Consider the following 22,207-nt stretch of genomic DNA (forward strand, 5'->3'; position numbering starts at 1 on the left):
TTGCTCCAAAAATTGAACTAAACATTTCTAGATGATTTACCATGATAGCCAAACAAGTTCTACTAACCTAGCAAGAAAAATTCAGGGCAAAACAATTCTAACAAAGGTATGCAACATTCAGGTTTCACACATGTTTCAAATGTTTCGAAACAATGTTTCAGTTGTTATTTACATGATTAGGCATATGTGATTAGAATGCTTGATGATGCATGATATGCGTGATTTGCAGTGCTTAAATGCAGGCATAACACCGCGGTGTTACACCGCCGGAGCGCGCGCAGCACGTGCGGGACTACGTCACCAGCGCCGCCACCGCTCCGACCTCGAGCTCGTGGCGTGGGAGTCCGCCGCCTACGCGCGTGCGGCCTCCATCAGCAGAACCGCCTACGCGCGCGCGGCCACCATCAGCAGCACCGCCATCTCCTTGGCCGCGGCGGCGCGGGAGGCGCGCCTGCACCTTGCCCGGGCACGGAGCGCGCGGCGGCACAGCGCGGCGGGCACGCCCACGGCCGCAAGCACGAGCGCTGACAGAGGGGATGGCGGTCGCGAGCTCGAGCGCAAGCTCAAGCGTGAGGGGAAGCCGGGCGTGGACCAGGACGCCGCTGCCAGAGGGGATGGCGGCCGCGAGCGCGAGCGCGAGGCCGGACGTGGACGCCGCCGTCGCTGACGGAGGGGATGGCGGCTGCGAGCTCGAGCTCCGCCGGCTGCGGACGCGGGCACGAGCTCCGCCGAGCGGGGCTCTACCGGCTGCAAGCGCGAGCGCGAGCTCCGCCGGGCGCGGACGCGAGCGCGAGCGCCACCGGCCTCGGACGCAAGCGGTGTGGACTAAAGAAGCAAGGGGATAGGACGAGAGAATGGTATTTTGGACCTTTATACTGACCAGGTCCACATGTAACGGTGAAAAACGAACAGAACACCGACGGAATGGCTTGGAGAGCAAAGAAGTTCAGAACGATGGCACTCGTATGCGGTCAATTTTTTTAATGACTTATGTATAATTGCAAACTTTTTTAATGACATATATGTAAAAGCCTCATATCTTATGGAGCGGGGAGCCACACGAACAGTAAGCAAACAGTGGCAGAAGCGCTCTCTAGCTTCCAAATATCTTGTGGCTGAGGGATACTCCCTCCACCTCTAAAAATCTGTCGCCTGGCGTACGTGCCGTAAGTTTGACTCGATTTATAGAAAATACGTACAATATTTGTATCTCTAAATAAATTTATTAAAAAAACTAGATTCAAAGATCTTTCCAATGATACTAATTATATAGCATAAGTATTAATATATTTTAATATATATTTAGTTAAAGTTGTTTGTCGGAAAACGAAAACAATAGGTATTTAGAAAAGGAAGGATTATATCTTATATCTTATTCTGTCGTTCACCCACCTAACATTGTTGGAACCTAGCTGTTTGGCAAAACATTTCTCGACCAGTACCAAGCCTCCCTGTTCTTAAAGTGGCTTGCATCTGAAAGCCGCTGATTCTTGTCTTATGCAAGATTGGCCAGATTCTCATCAAAATTTGTTAGCTCAACATGGCATCGGCCTGTTCGTTTGGCCGTGGCTTGTCGTAAATGATCGTAAATTTCTCGAACAGTTCGGTTGACTGGTTCGTATCGTTGCTGATCCGTGAAGAAGTACTGCTGGCTGGTTTGTGTGAGAGAAAAATATTGTTCCGGCTGAAAATTTACGATCGTTTACGACAAGCCACGGCCAAACGAACACCGTTCGGCTTGAACTTCCAGCCTCCAAGTTCAAATAAGCAGGTGCATTGAAAGGTTCAGCAGACATCACCATCCGAGGCTCATCAAGGATTTCAGCTGAACTACCTCCAAGCAATGTAGTTTCAGACCTTGGTTTCTCTTCTATAATCCAATCCCCTTCAAGATCAACAGAAAGCAAACTATCTTCGGTGTGTCCATACATAGCAGGCATGTTTAAGTTTGATGAAGGTCCAGCATCATTCACCTTTGCCTCTTGCATGCTGGTTTATGAGGTGTTATGAAGACGGGTGCTGTTCTCCAATAGCTAGGAGGCCAACTTGAAAGTTGAAACCATTCCTGGTGCCTTCTGATGATTGGGAGCACTGAATTCACGAACAGGTTGGAAATCAACCCCCTGGGTATCAGCACTACCTTGGTTGGCTGAACCTTGGTCGGCTGCAGACAACGAAGAGAACGACCAGACAGCTTCATGCTCAGGTAACTCAGGAACATTCTGATTGTTAACGATAAAAGACTATTTGCTCAGCATGGGTGCCAGATTCTGCCATGGTTTTGATCATGTGTAGAAAATTTGCAAAATGAAGATCAGGGGATCCATCAAAGAAAATTCTAGAAACCTCCAAAAATACTGAATGTCAATCAGCATCTAGTGTTGCGTATAGAGTATCTCCCTCCAAAAGACCATGATATTTGAATCTTTTCTTAGAAGAACTCTCAAGTCCCCTCAGTACATACTTGTGGAATAACTTGTCAACAACTACTACTTGCAGATTGCTAATCTTCATGATGTCGTTTTTCTGGAAGTTGATTTAAGTATCTCTGTGCATCTTATAGATGTACCGTTGCATGTATGGCAAAAGCCAATAAATCAAGGAAACCTTTTCTCTGTTATCTGATGTACCATAAAATATAGCTTCACGATACACAACCTTCGAAAGTGCTTGGATGCGTAAGCTTTTCATCAAAGCAGCAACTCTTCCATACAGCATTTGTTTATCCTCAGAAGAAAGGTCACCAAATTGTATGAAGTAAACATCACTAGAGTTAATAAACTGTTGCTTTCAACTCATCATCATTTGCCCAGCAAACAAGGCCAAAAGAAGGATGTAGAGCGACCCATTTATCGGCTGAAGTGGGCAATATTGTTGTTTCTAATTTCTGAAGAGATTCTTTCAAGTACAATATATCATTCATCTTGTCACTTTCAGACTGCAGATACTTAGCCTATCTCACAAATACATGAAAGACATGGTTTGCGACCTGTGAAGGCATGCAATTGTTGACAGCCGTAGCAGCATCTCAACATAATTTGATGTTGTTGGAGCCTTTGGTACACCACATGTCAGAGTAAATAATTCACAAAGGTTTGTATAGGCTGCAGACAGCATTCTTCTTGGGAACATGCTTCTGTTTTTCGTTGCAACGAAATCCTTTGTTATTTCAGAACATCCTGTTGGGTCATGCCAATAGAGACCTTCTGGCGCCAAAAACCTTCCAGGAATAACCTCACTTGCCCGAGGACGCTGTAGTGGTGTAAATATAGAGGGAGATGACATGAACTCCCGTTTAATGTCATTCTTTGAGTTATCCAATACTTCAGGACCATCAATGCATCACAGTAGGATACCTCTGTTTTGAATCCAATGGCCTTCTTAAGTGAACTGCTAGATACCTGCGGTACAGCATATATGGAGACACCACTACCAAAAAGAGAGCAGGCATTTTTTAACTCTGTTGGCATCTCTGTTAATCCCAATTGAAATGGTGCAGAATATTTAAGGTGTCATGTGGGATGATGAGCACGTGTGAACTAGGAACTTCAGAGGCATGTGACATGTGTTTAGCACTTTAAGGCCGTATGCAAATTTCAAAACTGCAACCTTAGGATGATTAGCTATTATAACCATTTGTGTTTGCTCAGCTGAACTCAGCAGAAGTGGGTGCTGTAGAAGGAATAGTTGGGGAGAGCTAAAAAAGGTAGCAGAATCACACAATTTGGTCTTTTGTACCATAGCTCTTACCAAGTTTCAATAGACATCATTTCATAATTTGCATGCAAAAAGTTAGTAGTAACTGCCATGTACTGAAGAAGAGCATACATTTGTGTTTCACTGTTCCAATGACAAGAATTGGCCCAGACCATAAGAGGTCAGTACCTCAAAGCTTATCGAACCTAATTCATGTGTGTTTCAATCTGCAACTTTACAGATATCATACACCTTCTTACCTACTTTACAAACTACACGACTGAACTTGCATCGAACATTACATTTTTGCGATGAGCTCATACTGCTCTGATATTTTTCAATGTCCTTTATTGCCTGCTTTAGTTTGCCAGTGACATCACCCAATGCCCACACCAACGATATATGTGGCCGTGGATTCTGCCAAATGATCAAATGACAGTTTCATAATGTCGTTTAGATTTGGTGACAAAATTAGAAGAGTCTTATATGATGTTCTAGTCATTTTAATCTGACAGAGATTACTGATTACTTCTTCATGTAGTCATGTACTGATATTCCATATCAACATTTGCATTAGTATACATGAAAGACACCAGCTTCTTTTTTTGCATACTATTGGCCTTAGTGTACATGTTAGACAATTCCACCACATGAATGAATTTGCTAACGTTTGTTTACAAGCAAGGTGCTAGATCTATCTATTTGAATGATTTATGTGCTAGATTTATCTAATTGAATGCATTAATTTGAAATCAAGGAAAAGCTCATGTTTCATAGCATCTTGTCATTCGTCCTAAACACTAATATAATGCATAACTCAATATCCATTACCGTGTAAAATTCAGGAAGACCATGCAATCGATATACTTCATCCACCATAAGTATCTGCTTCCTTATCTGCAAAGAAAACTGAGGGTAAACACAAGATGCAAAAGGTTCTCATTATGAAAATTCGATATGACATAGATATAGGCAGAGGCTTTGTTCTTGTAAATATGACACAAAATGGCAAAACATGTACTGTAAATACCTCTGGCAAACCAGTTCTTGTAACTTCTAGTGAAAGAAATGACCGTGTACAATCGTCATTGACAAAGTGCTCCCATTTGTTGAACTCCATCCAGTACCTTTGTTCCACATGTATAAAGATCTCCATCAGTGACAATGAGGCACAAAAGTTGAGAAGTACAAAAACGAATACTGGGCAACTGTAACCCTGTACAGGAAAATGCGTCCACAGAGGGGACAAACTAGTAGTCACGAAGCAGCGAAGTTCTTAGAGATGACTAACCGTTGTTGTGGCTGGAATTTCTGGCGAAGCATTGCAACAAATGAGTCAATCTGATGCACCTGGACTGCAACAGGTCTTCCCAAGCTTACATGAAACTCCCTGCTCAGAAGCACTTTCTCAAGTTTCTGTTCATCTTTGCACAATTCAGAAAGTGCATAGTCTGCATCAACAGCATAGAGATCCGGCACAAGAGATGCAGCTCTTTTCATAGAAAGGGCCAGCTGTTTCCTTGCATCAGAAGGTATGACGACTGCATAATAAAACAGCTAAATATAAGTGAGGAGCAGTTATAGATTCAAAAAAAAAGTTGTGATTCTAGTTCTGCAAGCATTCAGGTGGGCATTGGGGCAGTAGGATCATATGAATATATCGCCATGATGGCCACAATTTCAGTAAAAAAATTGTGGGTAATTTTTTTCCCCATCACTAACGAACTTGAGAAATTATTTGCAGACATGTTTTTAGTTGCCAAGTTTTTACTGACAAGCTCATTCTAATCCCTGAAACGACATGGAGCAACAAGGTATCTAAGAGGATACATCATATATATTTGATCTCGATTTCAAAGTGCACATTCAAATCGAAGAACAATAACATTTGTAGCAAGGCCAACAAGCAAAAGCACAGACCAGGGATATAAACATGTACAGCAAAGTTGCCTTCCACATGGGGGAAACTCCGGACACGACCTCCCTGCGCCATCGCCGAGTAATCTGCACCACACACGTAGTGTCCCAGATAGGCATATACCATCAGCAGCCAGCGGTCAGCACTCAGAACATCAGCAGCTATAAGGTTCAAAGAGATGGGAGCGCAAGGAATCATGCCTACGAAGTTGGGGGGCTGGAGGAGGTCGAGGGGAGGAGGTGGGAGCAAGGCCGAAGGTTCCGCGACCACCGGGGCGTCTCCGGAGACGGCAGCCGGCTCGCCGCCGTCAGAGTCGGAGTCGGACGCGTAGCTCGCCACGAGCGCGTCCATCGGTTACCTTCCCCCCGTTGGACCCCAGCCGAATCGGTGGGGACGTGGGTCGACGACGCGGACGCGAGAGAAGCCGGCGGCGAGAGCCGGGCGCACCGGCTAGTGCTACAGTGGCGGCGCTAGCGATGTGGCCCGGTGGGAGGCACGGGGCGGGCGGAGAGTAGCGGCGCTGGCGTGGAGAGTGGTGTGCTGGACGGGGCCGGGGCGGGCGGCCGCGCACGCAGGAAACGGGAGGAAGGAGGAGATGTGAATGAGTGGCTGACGGATGGGAGCCACGGCTGACAGGTAGGGCCCCGGGTCTGCGGCTAGCCAAAACTCGACCCAATCACTCAACTAATCCGAGACGATTCATAGGGAAAAAAATGGTTCACTATTTGAATGGCGACGGAACCGGGAACCCTAAACGGAAGAGCCGCTCGTCACCAACTCGAGATGGTCTGCAAAGGTAACTTTAACTATCTCCAACGACCTCACCTAAAATATAAGATTCATTACATATTTGGGTAGCGCTACAGACAAAGAATTTAATACATATTTTTTTATCTTCTCTAGCAACAGGGTCCAAAAGAAAACTCTTTCTACAAATGAGTCTCCAGAAGAGAGGATAGTCATATTTAGGTTGTGCCTCTGTTGTAACCCCAAATAGATCTCGCATACCATCCACGACCCGTTTTGGATGGTCTTACAACTGCGTCGCTGGAACACCAGCCCAACAGCCCCAAGAGCGCATCAATGCATCGACATTCGTCAGCGTCATTTGTGGCTATAGATACACAATATGACATGCATGACCTGGTCTGTTCGCTAGTTAGTTTCTGGGCTGATAAACCCAGCTGATGCTAATTTGTTGTAGGAGAAAAACACTGTTGACTAACTGACGCTGGCTGAAACCAACGAGCGAATAGGCTGATTAAATCATTAGTGTTGGATGAAACAAAGACGTTCTAGTAGTATACACTGACGCACGAATTATTACCTTACAAGTTACAATTACAACATACACCTCAGTTTTTTGTCGATACTATTATCTACAAAGCATCTTCCACACGTTACAGCAGTTATTGGACTACGGTGCGCCTCAAATAAACGGATCGATCCGGGGGTCATGCTCGCTTGCCATTGCCATCCCAGTGCAGAGGCATGTTGGGCACATCACCTGGATTTTTATCACAAATGATTCATGTGCAATCAGAATCTCTATTGAGATGGCTCGGTGACACGAGACTATTCAGCATGTAAAAAGATCCGGTTATTACCTTTCCCGAGCCTGAGCAATTCGGGCATCTCTCTGTCTTTGGTGCGGATAAAGGCTGATTGCCGTCACTGAATGTTGAAACAGGCTCTGTGAGCACAAGAGCGCCCGTGTTTGAACAGCGGGCACATGCCAGGTATCCTACAAGACATGAACATAGAACTGTCACTGTCTGAACAAACAGTAAATCCAGCTTATACACATCATTTTTTTTTTAGATAACGGAACAAAGTTTCAACCTCTACCATCCGGAGATGATACACAGATACAAACTAGAGCCATAAGGCTCATACATAGCTAAAAAGGAAGTCTTCTATTGCAAAAGTATATTTTGGTAGTCATACAGAATGCATAACAAATTTATGATATGGGCCCCAAGAGCTATCAGCACTTCAAATTCACAGCACTATTTTGACCCAGGTGTCAACCATCTTATTACTTCCCCTCAAAAAAAAACATCTTATTACTGCACTAAAGCTGAGAAAGCAATGAACTTCACAACATATCTCAGACTACAGTGTCAACATAAATAACGCTTACAATGGACTATATAACTGCGAAAGCTGAATGGCATATGCAATCTTCCATAGAACTTATGTTCATGGTATATGATCATGAAAAGGTTTTGGAGGCTAGTTAAGCTATTGTGGAGTGCATGTGCTTCGGGGCACATGTTTGTGTGGGTTTGTAAGGGTTTCTTCAACCCTGTTCTACTTCTTCTTAATGCCGTGATACACAACTCTCCTGCCTGTTTGAGAAAAGAAAAGGTTTTGGAGGAAAACTTACCGGTTCCTAAACAGTATTTGCACCGCTTATGCTCCTGCTGCTTGACATTGTTTATCTCAACAACCATTAGGGCAGAGATAACTCCAACTGCTCCGCCTGAGAAAGATGCCACAATGGGATCTACCTGACTGCAGTACAGGTAGACAAATGAGGAGTGAAGCAGTTAGTATTCATGGCCGATCAGTCTTGATTCCCTAGCTAGATGATCCTTGGTAGATGAATGGACCATGGAAAAGTGGTAGTACCTCAACTGCATGGGCAGATGAACGCTGCGGATAAAGTCTTCATAAGATGTACCCCCTAGACCAAGTTTAAGTTCCAGCTGCATGATAGCACATCAAGTTGTATGGCAAAATAAACTAGAACAGTCACCATTAGCGATACCAAAATTGAGAACTGTGACTTACGATTGGTGCAAGAAAACCACCGAAGACCATTATACTAGCTATGAGGGTGAAACATGTGGCATAGTAGACCTTTAGATTAGCCGCACTCTGTTCGCATAAGGTAAAAGTTTGTACTTCAGTAACAACCATGCATTGTTGTGTCTGAGTGCTGAAAAGGCACAGATACATACCAGAGGAGGCAAAAATGGAATAAATGATGGAAAATCAGGGAGTTCCCGATCACTCTCTTCATCTGAAATTCCGAGTTCCACATTTTTTATTCTTTGCTGTATTCTCAACCGTCGAATCTATGAACAAGGCAAACGGAAAATAAGGCTATAAGACCCACAAAGAGAATACGATGCATTTTCTGGCACCACTGCAACCAGAACCAACTAAAACACTCAATCTGAAGTACAGAACAAAAAAAGCTGCACAAGACATGCAAACATCGCTGGATATCTCAAGCTTTCTTTTTTGAAAGATCTATCCCAAGTTTTATGATGGTTCACATGGGCAGTCATCTAGTATCTGCATAACATGGATGCCCAGAACAATGAGTATAACAACAGCACCCAGTTACACAACGGAAAAGTCACTCTAAGCTCGTGTCTTTTGGAAAATACCACCAAAAGAACCTTGCTCTCTAAAATACCATTGAAAGATCCAAACATTACGGTATTCAGCAATCTGTTATTCTGTTTAATTTTGGACTGGCTGTCGTTAAGTTGGACCAAAATGCCCCAGACCATCTCAACACAGAACCAGCCATTTCAACACGATCTCACCAGCATCTCCACAGACATGCTACCTGCCTTCTCAACATAGATTATAGCTGCTGCCAATTCAGCACATATGCACTAATCCTGCTTTGGGGCTATCCTCCTTGACATCTTGGCTCGGCCGTGATGAGCAGGGGTGGTGCCTGGTGCTTGGATGGGACATAGCAGGGTTGCCGGCCAGGCGTGGAACAGGGGTGAGGAGCAGCCTGGGACAGAGAGGAGCATAGGGGAGTGCACACAGCATGTGAGCATAGCCACATCAATACGGAGACACAACTGATAGGGTGTGGGCGTGTGGCTCAGCCTTGTTCTGGCCAGTCTAGAACATGGGAATTTCTGTCATTTCAGGTATGCGTCTAGAGAAAATAAGCAAGGAAAATGTCCTCGAAGCCGATCAATTCTAACAAAGAGATAAAATTCCATAATGTTTGTATCTTTCGGTGGAGTTAGGTTCTTTCGGTTATATTTTCCAAAAAGATGTGATCATCATCTTTCAGTGCTATAGAACAACCTTTCCCATCACAAAATCACACTAAGCTTTAGTAACTAATTCAAATGAAGTAATACTTATGTTTTAGATAGGGGTTTGACCATTTTCAGCTTTAGTTGTGTTGCAGTAACAAGGATGGTAGCATGCTATTTAGTGCTTATCTATTTTGACAATCAATTTCATACGTGCCAAGCTTACAAAGCTAATATTTAACTAAACAAGTAGCAATATACGACTAAGAATACAAAGTAACACACCTCCTCCATATGCAAGAAAATCTTGTTTCGGCGGCTCCTAATGTTATCCTGAATCTCCTGCAAGTCAAGTTTTGCAAAATCTTGGACTGTCTCAGGCCCTTCGATGATGCAAAACCTGCAAAAAGCCAAGCAGGGGCCAATGTTATCTTCGTCGAGCACAAACCATGCCTGAATACTATCGATAAATGCAAAAGAGTACAAACAAATATTCACGGAAAGTTCCAAGGCCAACAGTTTGTCAGTCAGATCCAACATATTAACCTACTTTCAAAAGAGATCCAACATGTCCATGTATTCTTGATGGATAGAGAAGCTATGTCTGAACGAGATTCGTCGCACGGGCAATCACAAACCGACTCACTAGTCACACGTAGGTAGACCAGCGAAAACAAACATGTTTTGCTCACGCCTCACAGCTCACCAGCAGAGTTAAAATTACCAACTTCCTACAGAAAATATTTTTACCCAGGTGATGCGGCGGCCTGGTCGTCCCCGACCCCGAACGGCGGAGTAGGCGGCGAAGACGACGACGATGGGAGGTCAGAGGAGCCGCCGGACGCCGCAGCGGAGGCCGCGACGCGCCACCTCCGCGCGAGCGCTGGTGGGCGCAGGCGGTAGGCGTCGGCCCTCGGCAGCCGGAGCCGACCGGGCAAGAGGCCGTTGCAGGCCAGCATGCGGCCGGAGCAGAGCATCGCCGGCGACGCTCCCCGCTAGATACACTTTTTTCTTCTTCTTTTGCCTGTGGATAGACGAGTCGAATCCTCGACGGCGACGGATCAGACGGGAGACGGTTTGGATAATAGGTTGGATTTATCGAGGAGGGAGCAGGCGGTGGCTGTGAGTTCTGAATTCCTGATCGGTGGAGCACTGGAGCGGGGAAGATGAGCGTACCTGGAGCAAGGAGTAGTGGAGCTCGTATTTTCGAGCCCTGTTTTTCTTTTCTCTAGCAAAAATGGCGATTGCGACAGGAGAAGAAAAAAAATCAGGAATTAGTGGATTCTGATGGCGGGGCACTTGGGCCGGAGTGCCGGACTGCTGGAGGACACGCACGCCTCGGCGCCTCCGTCCACCGGCCAGGCGGCCGCTGACACTTTTGAAACAGTGCCTAACAAGAAAATTATTTTGATACCAGTTTCTACATACGTACGTCTTTAAAAATAGATAGAGTAAAAAAAAAAAAAGGCATGTTCGACTCGTATTAAAATCGGTTGATAAGTCGGCTGAAACTGATTTGTTGTGAGAGAAAAATATTATAGATTAGCTGATAAGCCGGCTGATAAGTTTAAACGAACAGACCCTAAGTTTGGCTATGACTTATGCAAGCATACATTTAAAGGAAAAATATGTTTTTGCTATCAACAATAACCTAACATAGAAACATACTCCTTCCGTCCAAAACAATATATAATTCTAGAATTGTTTCCTTTTTGGACGGGGTTTAGGATGTTAGAGGTTTTCTTCGTTCGTTGTTGTAGATGTTAGGAAGTGTCGGGTTTATAAACCCGGGGTCCCTAATGGACCTGTTTTTCAGCAAAAGCTCGGCCCAACAAACGATGTTACGAACGACACGCAACTCCTAGACTGGCTCAAAATACCTAACGCCAGCCAGAAGGGCGATCCAGTCTTCGACCGGCCGGAAGGCCTGGCCAAGAAAGGACGACGCTCGCTTTCGACTTCGGCCCGCCTCTCCGACCGGAAGGCCTAGCCAAGGAGAGGACGACGCTCGCTTCCGACTCTAGCCCGCCTATTTGGAAGGCCTGACCAAGGAGAGGACAACGCTCGCTTCCGACTTCGGCCCGTCTCTCCGGAAGGCCTGACCAAGGAGGGACGACGCTCGCTTCCGACTCCGGCCCGTCTCTCCGACCGAATGGCCTGGCCATAGAGGGACGACGCTCGCTTCCAACTCTGACCCGCTTCTCCGACCGGGAGTACACCGAATCCCTGCTTACAGCTCTTCTCCGACCGGTGCGGTTGGAGCCGACTGGGAAACGACCGAACGGGGACGCCCGCTCGGTAAGAACCCAAAGAATCAGGCGAAGCGAGTAAGGCAGGGCTCTCAAGTCAACCGCAATACCTAGGACCGTACCCTATACACCTGCGGGACAGTACTATCAGACCATGTCAAAAGGATGCCCTGCAACCTTCCAGACATATCAGAACACAAACAGTGTTGTGCGCGCCCGACATTTGACCTATAGTATGGTAAGCGTCGACATTTGCCATATCGGAAGAACACGGTGGAACCAACCACATGCATCCAACCATCAACAGTGTTGTGGGCGCTAGCAAACCACCTTGTACCCGACGTCGTGGGCAACAAGACTAGGTAGCACGCACACTCTCTTTCTCTCACACACACTCTCTCTCTTGTAAGTCGTCCCCTTCATCTATAAAAGGGGATGCGCTCTCTCCAAAAGGATGACCCGAACAACCTAAGACGATTCCAATGAACAACAGACGGATCACTCCGATTCTCTCTGCTTGGCTCTAGAACTCTAAAGCCAAACAAAGCATACGTTCGAACACTTAGCGCACGTCGGAGCTCCCGTCACTCTTGGCCCTTCGGTTTAGAGTCCGACCGGACCTCTGATACCCCCATCTTACTCTCTCTCGTTTGTAGCCCCACAGCAAACTGCGAGCACCTGGGCTCAGGAATAAAGTCACCGATCAACTCAAACTTGACGCAGAGCACGTTGCCTGAACTAGTATAACACCTGTGTTATTAAGTGCTAGGCCACATCCGATCACAACGTACGACAAAACTACAAATATTTACGTGTTGGTCACTTTTCGCACCGACAGTTGGCGTCATCCGTGGGGATGACGCCGTACATTCATGCTTTTAGTCATTAGATGGCCCACCTTTCCACCGTCTTTGGCATGGCAGGTGTCGGGTACCTTGGAATGGGGTACCCCAAGCAAAACATCAAATGGGTTGCCCAAGTCCCATCTAAAAAATAATAAAAGCAAAAAGGTAAGTCGTGGGTCCCTCCCCGTCGCGACCAAGCCCACTGGGTCCTCCCCCTCCTCGCCTCGAGCCTCAAGCAGGGGGTCTCGGCATCCTGACACCAACTTCGCTTCGTGCGAGGCCCCCCAGGGAAGGCCTCGGCAGGGAACGCCGTCTCCGCCTCGCCCGAGGCTCTCCACGGAAGGCCTCGGCAGGAGGCACATTCTCCGTATCGCGCGAGGCCTCTCGCGCGAGGCCTCGGAAAGGAGCCTGGTCTCCGTCTCGTGCGAGGCCTCATTCTCCGTATCGCTCGAGGCCGGCTCATCAGCGGTCCGTTGCCCCCCGCCTCGGCCGACCCTCCCGACAGCGCGTCACGTCACATTAATACTTTCAACCACTCCCGCGACCTCAGCCGGACAGCGGTTCAACGTCACAGAATGACCGACGTGACCCGAAGTCGCATCAGCACCATACTGGCCGGGGCAGGGCACGGCGAGGATTACCGGCCACTGTGTCCCAACACTGTGACCACGATCTGCGCCTAGGACAGGATACGGCGGGGATTACCGGCCACTGTGTCCCAACACTGTGACCACGATCTGCGCCTGGGACAGGATATGACAGGGGTTACTGGCCACTGTGCCCTACTACTGTGTCCATGATCAGCCGCCCGCTCAAGGCCTCGGCGCGGTACACCAGGGCCTCGGCGATATTGGGGTCCGAGCCTGCCGAGACCCCCCACCACAGTACCAGCCTCGGCACCGACCGAGTTTCGGCCTCGTGCATAGTCCGTCCACAGTGGCTTACGTTCGCCGCCACGTCCACTCCGAGGCATTCCTAGGGCTCCCACGACGCACAGGACCTGATGGGATGACCACGCCGCCCCAGTACTCCAAGGAAGGACCACTCCGACGACCACGCCGCCATAGGAACAGGCCACAGGGCTCGGACATGCCGTCCCTGTTGGCACGACGCCGCATAGTAATACATGTACTGCCCTTGTCCTCCCTTCAACTATAAAAGGAGAGGACTTGGGTCACTTAGGGGGAGAGACCCAAAAACACACATGCACACATTCCAGCCGCTTGAGAGCAACGTCTCAGATGGTCCACACGACACCCTGCCGAGACCTGGGACTAGTTCCCTCTCTCCCTTAGCTTGTAACCCCCTACTACGAGCACTTTGGTGCGAGGAATACAAGTTCGATCTCTCAGACTGGACGTAGGGTGCCGATTGCCTGAACCAGTATAAACCTTGTGTCTCTTTGCATCACCACCCGGAATCGGGAGCACGCAGAACAAATTCACTAGTCGGTTGGTTGAGGACCCCCCGGTCCGAAACACCGACAGCAGGCTCAAGCGATATGACTTGTTTTGGTTCGCTGGAGTTTCCCGCACTCCCACCTGTTGGGATGTGGGTTCCTTCCGTCTTTGAGCCGTCCTAGGCCTTCCTGTTTGGAAGTCTGGACTTCATTGTCGACTGACTCGGCGTGCTTCACCTCAGTGAGGAGGCACCTATCCCGACGCCCATCGGAGGAGGAGCACCCTCCGTCAACTTCGGGCCACCCGGCGACCTCAACGATGAGACGCCTACGCTTCGCTCCGAGCCCACGCTGGGCTCAAACCCCACTATGAGTAACGTACATACTATTCTTTACTCATTTTTTCATATTCTCCGTAGACTCTCCAGAGGGACCCCGTTGTCCTTGCCACGACCGCCATACGACCGGTTCCTCTACGGCCTCGCGTCCCCCGCGGACGCATACGCCCGGGGGGCTCCAAAGGATGCTGGCGTCACCCCCTCTCACATCCAAATTCGTGGGGATGGTGAGCTATGCTCCCGCCTCTTTCCACGACCTTATGGATGACGAGGTTGAGAGCGACGGCTCCAGCATCGGCGACATCGTGGCACCTAGCCACCCTCTGTCCTAGGAGTACGCTATGGCAGACGCTCCGGGACAGCCACCGGTGGTGGCAGAGTCTCTATAGACCCATGGCCCTCTGGACCCTCGTGCGAAGGCCCTCACGTGTGCATAGGAGCATGGTGAGGAGCTACGACAAAGGTGGCAGAACCAGTCGCCACCTGTGCCGGCGCGCTCGGCGCAGCACGCTGCGCCCCGTGCGCGTAACTCGGCGAGCAGCGCCCGGGGTCGCGCCCGCTAGGCCCAGCGCAACATCATGGACGGGGGGAATGATCTCCCACAATTCGCTTGGGCTAGCCAGAACATCACCGCTATGGCGATGCTTCTATGCGGCCTTCTAGAGCCCGTCGACCCATAGGAGCAGGCTGTTCACCGGACCTCCGGGCGCTAGTGAAAACCACCGCCGTTCAATAGGCGGAGAGCTCCGCGTCGCGACACTAACTCGCGGTCTCTCTCCTCACCAGGGGAGTGGGGACGCACCAGATGAATCGATCCATCCGCTCACCACTATAGGCGCCAGGCACGGAATAGGAAGCCGTAGTTGTACCATGGCCTAACCGGGCGCTCGCTCCACACCGGCCACCTATGCGTGAATGCCTCGAGCCAAACCGAGACGCTCACAGCATCATCAACAACCGACGTCAAGCCCAACATGATGATGACATCCATCGAGAGGCAGTAAGAGTAGGCGACATGGGCCCCGGTTGGACCATCGAGGGGAGCGGCGAAACGTGCCCTAGGCATTGTCGCCGACCCGACGACCATGGCCCTAGCCCAGATGGCCTGGGACCACGGGCTTTCGACCGACGCATGTAGAGAGCGTCATTCCCATAGCGCTTCCGACCGCCTACCAACATCGCAAAATATACCGGGGAGACGAATCCTGGCATATGGCTCGAAGACTTCTGGCTCGCCTACCGAGCTAGAGGAGTGGATGATGACCACTTCATCATTCAATACCTCCCCATCTGCATGGGGGAACATGTTCGAGCGTGGCTCAAATTCCTCCCGCATGATAGCATCCGCGACTAGGCGAACATTAAGAGGATCTTCGTCGGAAATTTCCAGGAGACGTATGTCCGTCCGGGGAACTCCTGGGACCTCAAGAGTTGCCAGCAGGAGCCCAACAAGTCCCTATGGGACTACATCCATAGGTTTTCAAAGCGGTGCAACTCCCTTCCTGATGTCATTGATGCGAATGTCATCGGCGTGTTCATTTCCGGGACAACCTGCGAGTCCCTGATCCATGAGCTTGGCTATCTGAAGCCCTAGACCACCCATGACCTGCTTGACGTCACCACGAACCACGCCTCTAGTGAGGAGGCGGACGGAGTAGTCTTTAACAGAGGCCGGGACAAGGGCAAGACCGAACGTGAGGGAGAATCCTCAAGGTCGGAGACCTCATGCTTTGAAGGACTCAATCAACCAAGGAGAAATACAAACTCTCTCCACCATGGGAAGGACCCTATACGGTCACCGAGGTGATTTGACCGGGCATCTACCGACTGAAGGACGACAATGACAATGTTCTCATCAACACTTGGAACATCGAACAAGTTACACCGTTTCTTCCCCTAAAAATTCGGTCTTACCGCTTTCTTTCATTCAACGTTTGCTCCTACAAAGCACCCCGGCCTGAACACTTTTGGCCCGAGTCACTCAGGGGCTCCACGGGGGTGCAATATCACCTCTCTTTTTTACTATCATATGGTAAATACCTTTTTACCTAAACGAAAGGATAGTCCATTCCTTTAATTACCTTATGTAACTTTGCTTTAAACATTTCAACCGATTACACCCCGCCATGACCTACGGTTACGAGCAGCTGAGCCTCGCGGGCCACGCCTGGGTTCTTAAGGTTGCAGCCTACGGTTAAAACGGGCAGGTGCGAAAAAGAAAGAATAAAAAACAAAGTTATGCTAGGGGTAAAAATAAGGAACGGATGGGACAAGCTTCTCCTTATGAAGTGATTCCATCACAAAACAAAGTCGATGCATTCATGGATACAAAAATGTTTACACAGGGGGCTCCCCCACGAACTTATCTCTTACATATATTGACTATTTTTTCTACTCTAAATACTACTACGGCCGCTCGACAGCATCGGCTACCGGCTCGACCGGTGAAGATAAGGGCTGCTCGGTCTCCGACAGAACGACGTTCGGTTCGGTCAGAGGTAGGACGACGTCCGCTTATGACCTAGCCTTGACTCCATCCGTAGACTAGGGGACGTCTTCTTGACACACGCCTTCGGCCACGCTCGCGCGGCGAGCATCCATCACCCACTACGTGGAGACTTGCTCGGCCACCATCTGTGCGCATGGCAACAAGCTCTCCCCGAGCGCATGGATGGCGTCTGCGCCCCAGCCATCGGTGTACCCACTGTAGATGGCGTCGAAGTCCAAGTTCGGGTGGTTCATCGACACCAAAGTCAGCACCCTCGACGTCCCATAGAACATCCCATTGGAGATAAGCACCCAAACTTCATTCAGGACCTCCGCCAGTCATATGGCAGGCGTGCTGGTGCTCGGTGCCGACCTAAACATCTCCGAGATGACAACCTGGGTGACATTGCGGATCTGGTCAAGCTCCCCCTCAAGAGCACATCGCTCTTCGAGGGACTTGGCCAGCGCCTTCGCGCTCCGACTAATCGCCGCCTTGGCCATCTCCAGCTCCCGCTCCAGCGACCCAACCCTTCCACCCAGTTCTGGAAGAAGGATGACAAACCCTACAAAGCAAGAAGCAAGCATGCTGAGACAACTAGTAAAATACCAAGGAGTTAAGGACGAACGTAGAAAATTTACCTCTGTGACGCAGGGCAGGTCGACTGTAACCGCCTGATGGACGACCTTGACCTGCTCCAAGGCCTCCTCGAGCCTCGCCCTGGTTTGGGAGAGATCGGACTCCATCGCGAGTCCTCTTCCCCCAAGTATGTCCTAGAGCTACACCTCCTCCTCATCTCGAAGGATGAACCACACCTTTCTCGGGTCGCCGAGACAGGGCCACACCAGGTCATGGCTCACCCCCTACCCATTGGAAGGCCCAGCCGACGACCGGACCATCACCAACTCCCACGACGACAGGACGGTCGGTGGCTCCACCCTAGTGCCTGCCTCGCCAGGGCAGGGGATCTCCACCTCATCGACTCTGTGGCCCGCTGGTGGATGCTCTATCTTCGTCCTGGCCACGTCACCTCCCGACGGCTCCAGCTCTGACCAGGAGGGCGAGTCATGCGTCCCTCCGCCAGGCGAAGGCAGGGAGCCTGGTCTCCTTCCTCTCTTCTGCCACTGTCGGTGTAGGAGGGATCGTGAGGGTCACCTCTGACCCAGCCGCCGCCGTCGCCACTGGGATTGTCGCCATCACCAGCACTACCACACACCGAGCATAGGGAACAAGGCGCAACCGCACGCAGATGGCCCTTCACCTTCCTAAGCTGGACTTGAAAGGGCCCAACAATGGGATATCCATCGAGGAGAGACCAACGGGCTTCCTGAGTCGATCGGACGGCTCAAGCGACTACCAAGAGACATGTAAGGAGTAGAGGGATGCCCCATGTGGGCCACGCTGACTCCGTCATGAACGATGAACATGGATCCCATTCAGACATCTCCGATAAAAGCTCCCCGAAACCCATCACTCAAGTCATCAGGGTAACTTTAACAAACCCTCTTACTTCATTTTTCTGATTCATGATCATTCATCCATTCTCATACACGCATTCACACATTCATTCATACAATCATTCATTCATCCCATACACCCAAAGCATCGCATATGCAGCTAATGTATCACAACACTCCGTGTTGTGTCACGAAGCGGTAGTTGCCTCATTCAACATGAGCAACGACCGACCGAGGTTCGAAGGTCGGCCCGCGAAGGGCTCGAGGCCGCCTCAAGTCAAATAGAGCTAGGGGAGAAAACACAGATGAGCCCCAGTGGCCCTAACCCAATCTGCTCAGAAGCAGATAGGGTCATCTCAACCTTCTCGTTCGATCCTAACCTCGAGTCATGCCCACAGAATCTCCATCGAGGGAAGGCCAGCGGGCCACCTAAGTCGGTCTCCAAAATGACCCGGGCATCTGTCGGGACATAGGTTAAGGAGCAGTGGAATGCCACATGAGTGCTATGCTGACCCCGTCATGAACGACAGACCCGGATTCCACTCGAACGTACCCCGTTAGCGAGCTCATCGAGCGTGCCGCTCGAGCCATCAAGGCAAACGACATTAGCTCAGCCCCTCTGGTTGTGGAAACCACGGACATGGGGTAACGCACGAAACTAGACCCACCCCTACCAAGCCCAACGGGGCTCAGGGGCACAGGTCGCCCGACACCGACTCGAGAAATCAACCACAAATATTTACATGTTGGTCACTTTTCGCACTGACACTAGTCTTGTTGCCCACGCCGTCAGGTACAAGGTGGTTTGTCGGCGCCCACACCACTATTGATGGTTGGATGCATGTGGTTGGTTCCACCGTGTTCTTCCGGTATGGCAAATATCGGCGCCTACCATACTGTAGGTCAAATGTTGGTGCCCACACACTGTTTTGTGTTCTGATATGTCTAGAAGGTTGCAGGGCACCCTTTTGACATGGCTTGATAGTACTGTCCCGCAGGTGTGTAGGGTACGATCTTTGGTATTGCGGTTGACTTGAGAGCCATGCGTTACTCGCTCCGCCTGATTCTTTGGGTTCTTACCGAGCAGGCGTCCCCGTTCGGTCGTTTCCTAGTCAGCTCCGACCGCGCCGGTCAGAGAAGAGCTGTAAGCAGGGGTTCGGTGTACTCCCAGTCGGAGAAGCGGATCAGAGTCGAAAGCAAGTGTCGTCCCTCTTTGGCCAGGCCTTTCGATCGGAGAGGCGGGCCGGAATCAGAAGCGAGCGTCGTCCCTCCTTGGCCAGGCCTTCCAGAGAGGCGGGTCGGAGTTGGAAGCGAGCGTTGTTCTCTCCTTGGCCAGGCCTTCTGGAGAGGCGGGCCGGAGTCGGAAGCGAGCGTCGTCCTCTTCTTGGCCAGGCCTTTCGGTCGGAGACTGGATCGCCCTTTCTGGCCTAATGTTAGGTATTTTGAGCCGGCCTAGGAGTTGCGCATCATTCGCAACGTCGTCTGTTGGGCCGAGCTTTTGCTGGGAAGCATGTCCATTAGGGACCCCGGGTTTATAAACCCGACAACTAGGTAGCACGCACACTCTCTTTCTCTCACACACTCTCTCTTGTAAAGCCGTCCCCTTCATCTATAAAAAGGGATGCACTCTCTCCAAAAGGACGGCCCGAACAACCTAAGATGATTCCAACGGACAACAGATGGATCACTCCGATTCTCTCTGCTTGGCTCTAGAACTCTAAAGCCAAACAAAGCATATGTTCGAACACTTAGCGCATGTCGGAGCTCCCTTCACTCTTGGTCCTTCTATCCGAAGTCCGACCGGACCTCCGATACCCCTCCATCTTACTCTCTCTCGTTTGTAACCCCACAACAAACTTCGAGCACCTGGCTCAGGAATAAAGTCACCGATCGACTTAAACTGGACGTATGGCACGTTGCCTGAACCAGTATAAACGCTGTGCTATTGAGTGCTAGGCCACGTTCGATCACAACGTACGGCAAAACTATAAATATTTACGTGTTGGTCACTTTTCGCACCGATATAAAAGTTGTTGGGTGTTGTGGTGGTGTTGCTAGGTGTTCTTTGAGACCAGGTCGCGCATAAGTAGACACCTCGAAGTTGCATGCTGGTCGTATTATGTTCTAGCGGATATCTTTATCGAACCATCCATCAGCAGCATGGTTCTAATTGACTATAACTGACTTATTTAACAGATTAACAGAACAATTGAGTGACCATACGACGTTTTGGCAATGCAGGCAGCGTTCGGCTGGCTGGACCGCTCGGCTGGGGCTGGGGCGCGCACTCATATGGGCACTGTTCACATGAACAGTGTTCTCAGACAGAACAGTTTTTTTTTTTTTTCAGAATGATCAGTCGGAACAGTATTTTTGCTTATTTTTCAGTCCTGCCGAACACCCCGTACACGTCAGTTTCGGCAATACACAACACATAGCCTTTTCAAATTAATACTTCAATAGTTTTTGTTATGATGCTATATCATGATAATCATGCTTATACGAGGGCGAAGAAGTCAGGCTATGCAAAATTGCTTTTCCATAGGACCGTGAGACATGCAATGTATGATTGTATGCTCTACGAGCGCCTAATTGTTTGTCGAGGACATCAATAGAAGGGAGATATGACCAGCATGGGCGCTGGTGTTCATCTTTGCCCCGGCATGCACATTCCGTCAAAGGCTCCGACGGATGCACAGAGATCTGGCAAGGGTGGCGAGACACGGAGATACCCAGCGTCTACCTATAAAACAATCATAATCGAAAGTTATTATAAGCATTTGACAACTTGTTGTATGCCGTTATAAAGCTTATGAAAATTCATAAAACATTCGTGTAGACCATCCCAAAATTTTGGACATAATATGTCTTAAAAAAACTAAAAACATATACTATTATTATATTAAAGTTAATCAGCATAATTGTGTCACCCAACACCGGGGCCATGTTTAGTTTCCCCATTTTCCAGAATTTGGCACTATGTAAAAAGAAGATTCCCCGTCACATCAAACTTACGGTACATGCATGGAGTACTAAATGTTGACGAAATCGAAAACTAATTGCACAGTTTGGTTGTACTCTACGAGACGAACGTTTTGGACCTAATTAGTCAACGATTAGATAATTATTACCAAATAAAAACCAAACGCTACCGTGCATAAACAGTACCGCCGAATCCGGCGGCGCCGAATCGGCCTCCAGCTAAACACGGCCCGGATGTATATCCTGAAACCGAGGCGAGCAACGTGGCCGGGTTGCCGACGACCGGCGACTGCAGAAGAGGGGGACTTGCAGGCTGGGAGGCGCGGCTAAGCCGCTGAGGCGGCTGGCTGCAGAAGGTCGGCGCAGGAGCGCCGTGCGGGCTAGGCCAAACCCACCAGGCCACCAACCCAAAGCATAGCCTGTGGAAAAGCCCACGGATTAGCCCACTCATCCGCCACGGCCGCGCATCCACCACACCTCCGGCTCAAACCCTAATTCACCAATCCCCTCAATATAAATAAACGCCGCCTCTACTGGAATCCCCGCATCGCCGCTGAGCTTTAGGTTGAGAATACAGCGCCCCAATCCACATCCGACGCCAAGCCAGATCTGCAGAGCTCTACGTTTGGAATGCCTCCAGATCGTGGATGCATCTTGCTTTCTGTTCGTAATCAGTTCAGTTCTTTGTGTCAAGTGAGATGGCAGTGACGACTCGGTAATATTCAAGCTCAACAGACCGAATCACAGGTCTCTCTCTACACGAGGTTGATCTGTATGCCGATTTTCCCGCTGAACCGAGCCATCTAATTTCTCTCTTTG

At 49.5% G+C, this 22,207-nt stretch overlaps 2 protein-coding genes and 1 non-coding gene across 5 annotated transcripts; 1 reads left to right on the forward strand and 2 right to left on the reverse strand.

Annotated features, from left to right (window-relative positions):
• Positions 1–1,691: 1,691 nt before the first annotated feature.
• LOC136531749 (uncharacterized) lies at positions 1,692–6,283 on the reverse strand. 3 transcript variants are annotated; one of them, XM_066524397.1, is made up of 6 exons: positions 5,815–6,283; positions 5,617–5,700; positions 4,988–5,237; positions 4,727–4,823; positions 4,528–4,605; positions 1,692–3,401 (listed from the first exon to the last, which is right to left on the reverse strand). In XM_066524397.1, exons 1-6 carry the CDS (start codon positions 5,963–5,965, stop codon positions 3,165–3,167), a joined length of 897 nt encoding a protein of 298 aa, XP_066380494.1. In that variant the 5' UTR covers positions 5,966–6,283; the 3' UTR covers positions 1,692–3,164. The 3 variants fall into 3 exon arrangements, with proteins under 3 accessions (XP_066380494.1, XP_066380496.1, XP_066380497.1); XM_066524399.1 differs by lacking the exon at positions 1,692–3,401 and adding an exon at positions 3,811–4,113 and having other exon boundaries at positions 5,815–6,282; XM_066524400.1 differs by lacking the exon at positions 1,692–3,401 and adding an exon at positions 3,811–4,113 and having other exon boundaries at positions 4,528–4,593; positions 5,815–6,279.
• A 546-nt stretch (positions 6,284–6,829) lies between these two features.
• Positions 6,830–10,835, reverse strand: LOC136531748 (protein ORANGE, chloroplastic-like). The gene is made up of 8 exons (XM_066524396.1): positions 10,384–10,835; positions 9,919–10,033; positions 8,581–8,697; positions 8,411–8,497; positions 8,249–8,325; positions 8,004–8,131; positions 7,222–7,358; positions 6,830–7,121 (listed from the first exon to the last, which is right to left on the reverse strand). Exons 1-8 carry the CDS (start codon positions 10,608–10,610, stop codon positions 7,044–7,046), a joined length of 966 nt encoding a protein of 321 aa, XP_066380493.1. The 5' UTR covers positions 10,611–10,835; the 3' UTR covers positions 6,830–7,043.
• An 11,250-nt stretch (positions 10,836–22,085) lies between these two features.
• LOC136531750 (small nucleolar RNA Z107/R87) lies at positions 22,086–22,192 on the forward strand. Its single transcript, XR_010778092.1, has one exon. It is a non-coding gene; the product is annotated as a small nucleolar RNA Z107/R87 (small nucleolar RNA).
• The last annotated feature ends 15 nt before the right edge of the window (positions 22,193–22,207 follow it).

The sequence above is a fragment of the Miscanthus floridulus genome, unplaced genomic scaffold, assembly GCF_019320115.1.
Source record: "Miscanthus floridulus cultivar M001 unplaced genomic scaffold, ASM1932011v1 fs_432_1_2, whole genome shotgun sequence".
NCBI lineage: Eukaryota > Viridiplantae > Streptophyta > Magnoliopsida > Poales > Poaceae > Miscanthus > Miscanthus floridulus.

Excerpts from the sequence above, each read along its gene's own strand:
- LOC136531748 (XM_066524396.1), bottom strand. The coding sequence starts at position 10,610 with ATGCTCTGCTCCGGCCGCATGCTGGCCTGCAACGGCCTCTTGCCCGGT. Across the intron at positions 8,498-8,580 it reads TTCCATTTTTGCCTCCTCTG|AGTGCGGCTAATCTAAAGGT; the intron begins GTATGTATCTGT and ends TTATGCGAACAG. Across the intron at positions 8,326-8,410 it reads GTGGTTTTCTTGCACCAATC|CTGGAACTTAAACTTGGTCT; the intron begins GTAAGTCACAGT and ends GCTATCATGCAG.
- LOC136531749 (XM_066524397.1), bottom strand. The coding sequence starts at position 5,965 with ATGGACGCGCTCGTGGCGAGCTACGCGTCCGACTCCGACTCTGACGGC. Across the intron at positions 5,238-5,616 it reads TGTACATGTTTATATCCCTG|TCGTCATACCTTCTGATGCA; the intron begins GTCTGTGCTTTT and ends TTTATTATGCAG. Across the intron at positions 4,824-4,987 it reads AAATTCCAGCCACAACAACG|GTACTGGATGGAGTTCAACA; the intron begins GTTAGTCATCTC and ends TGTGGAACAAAG.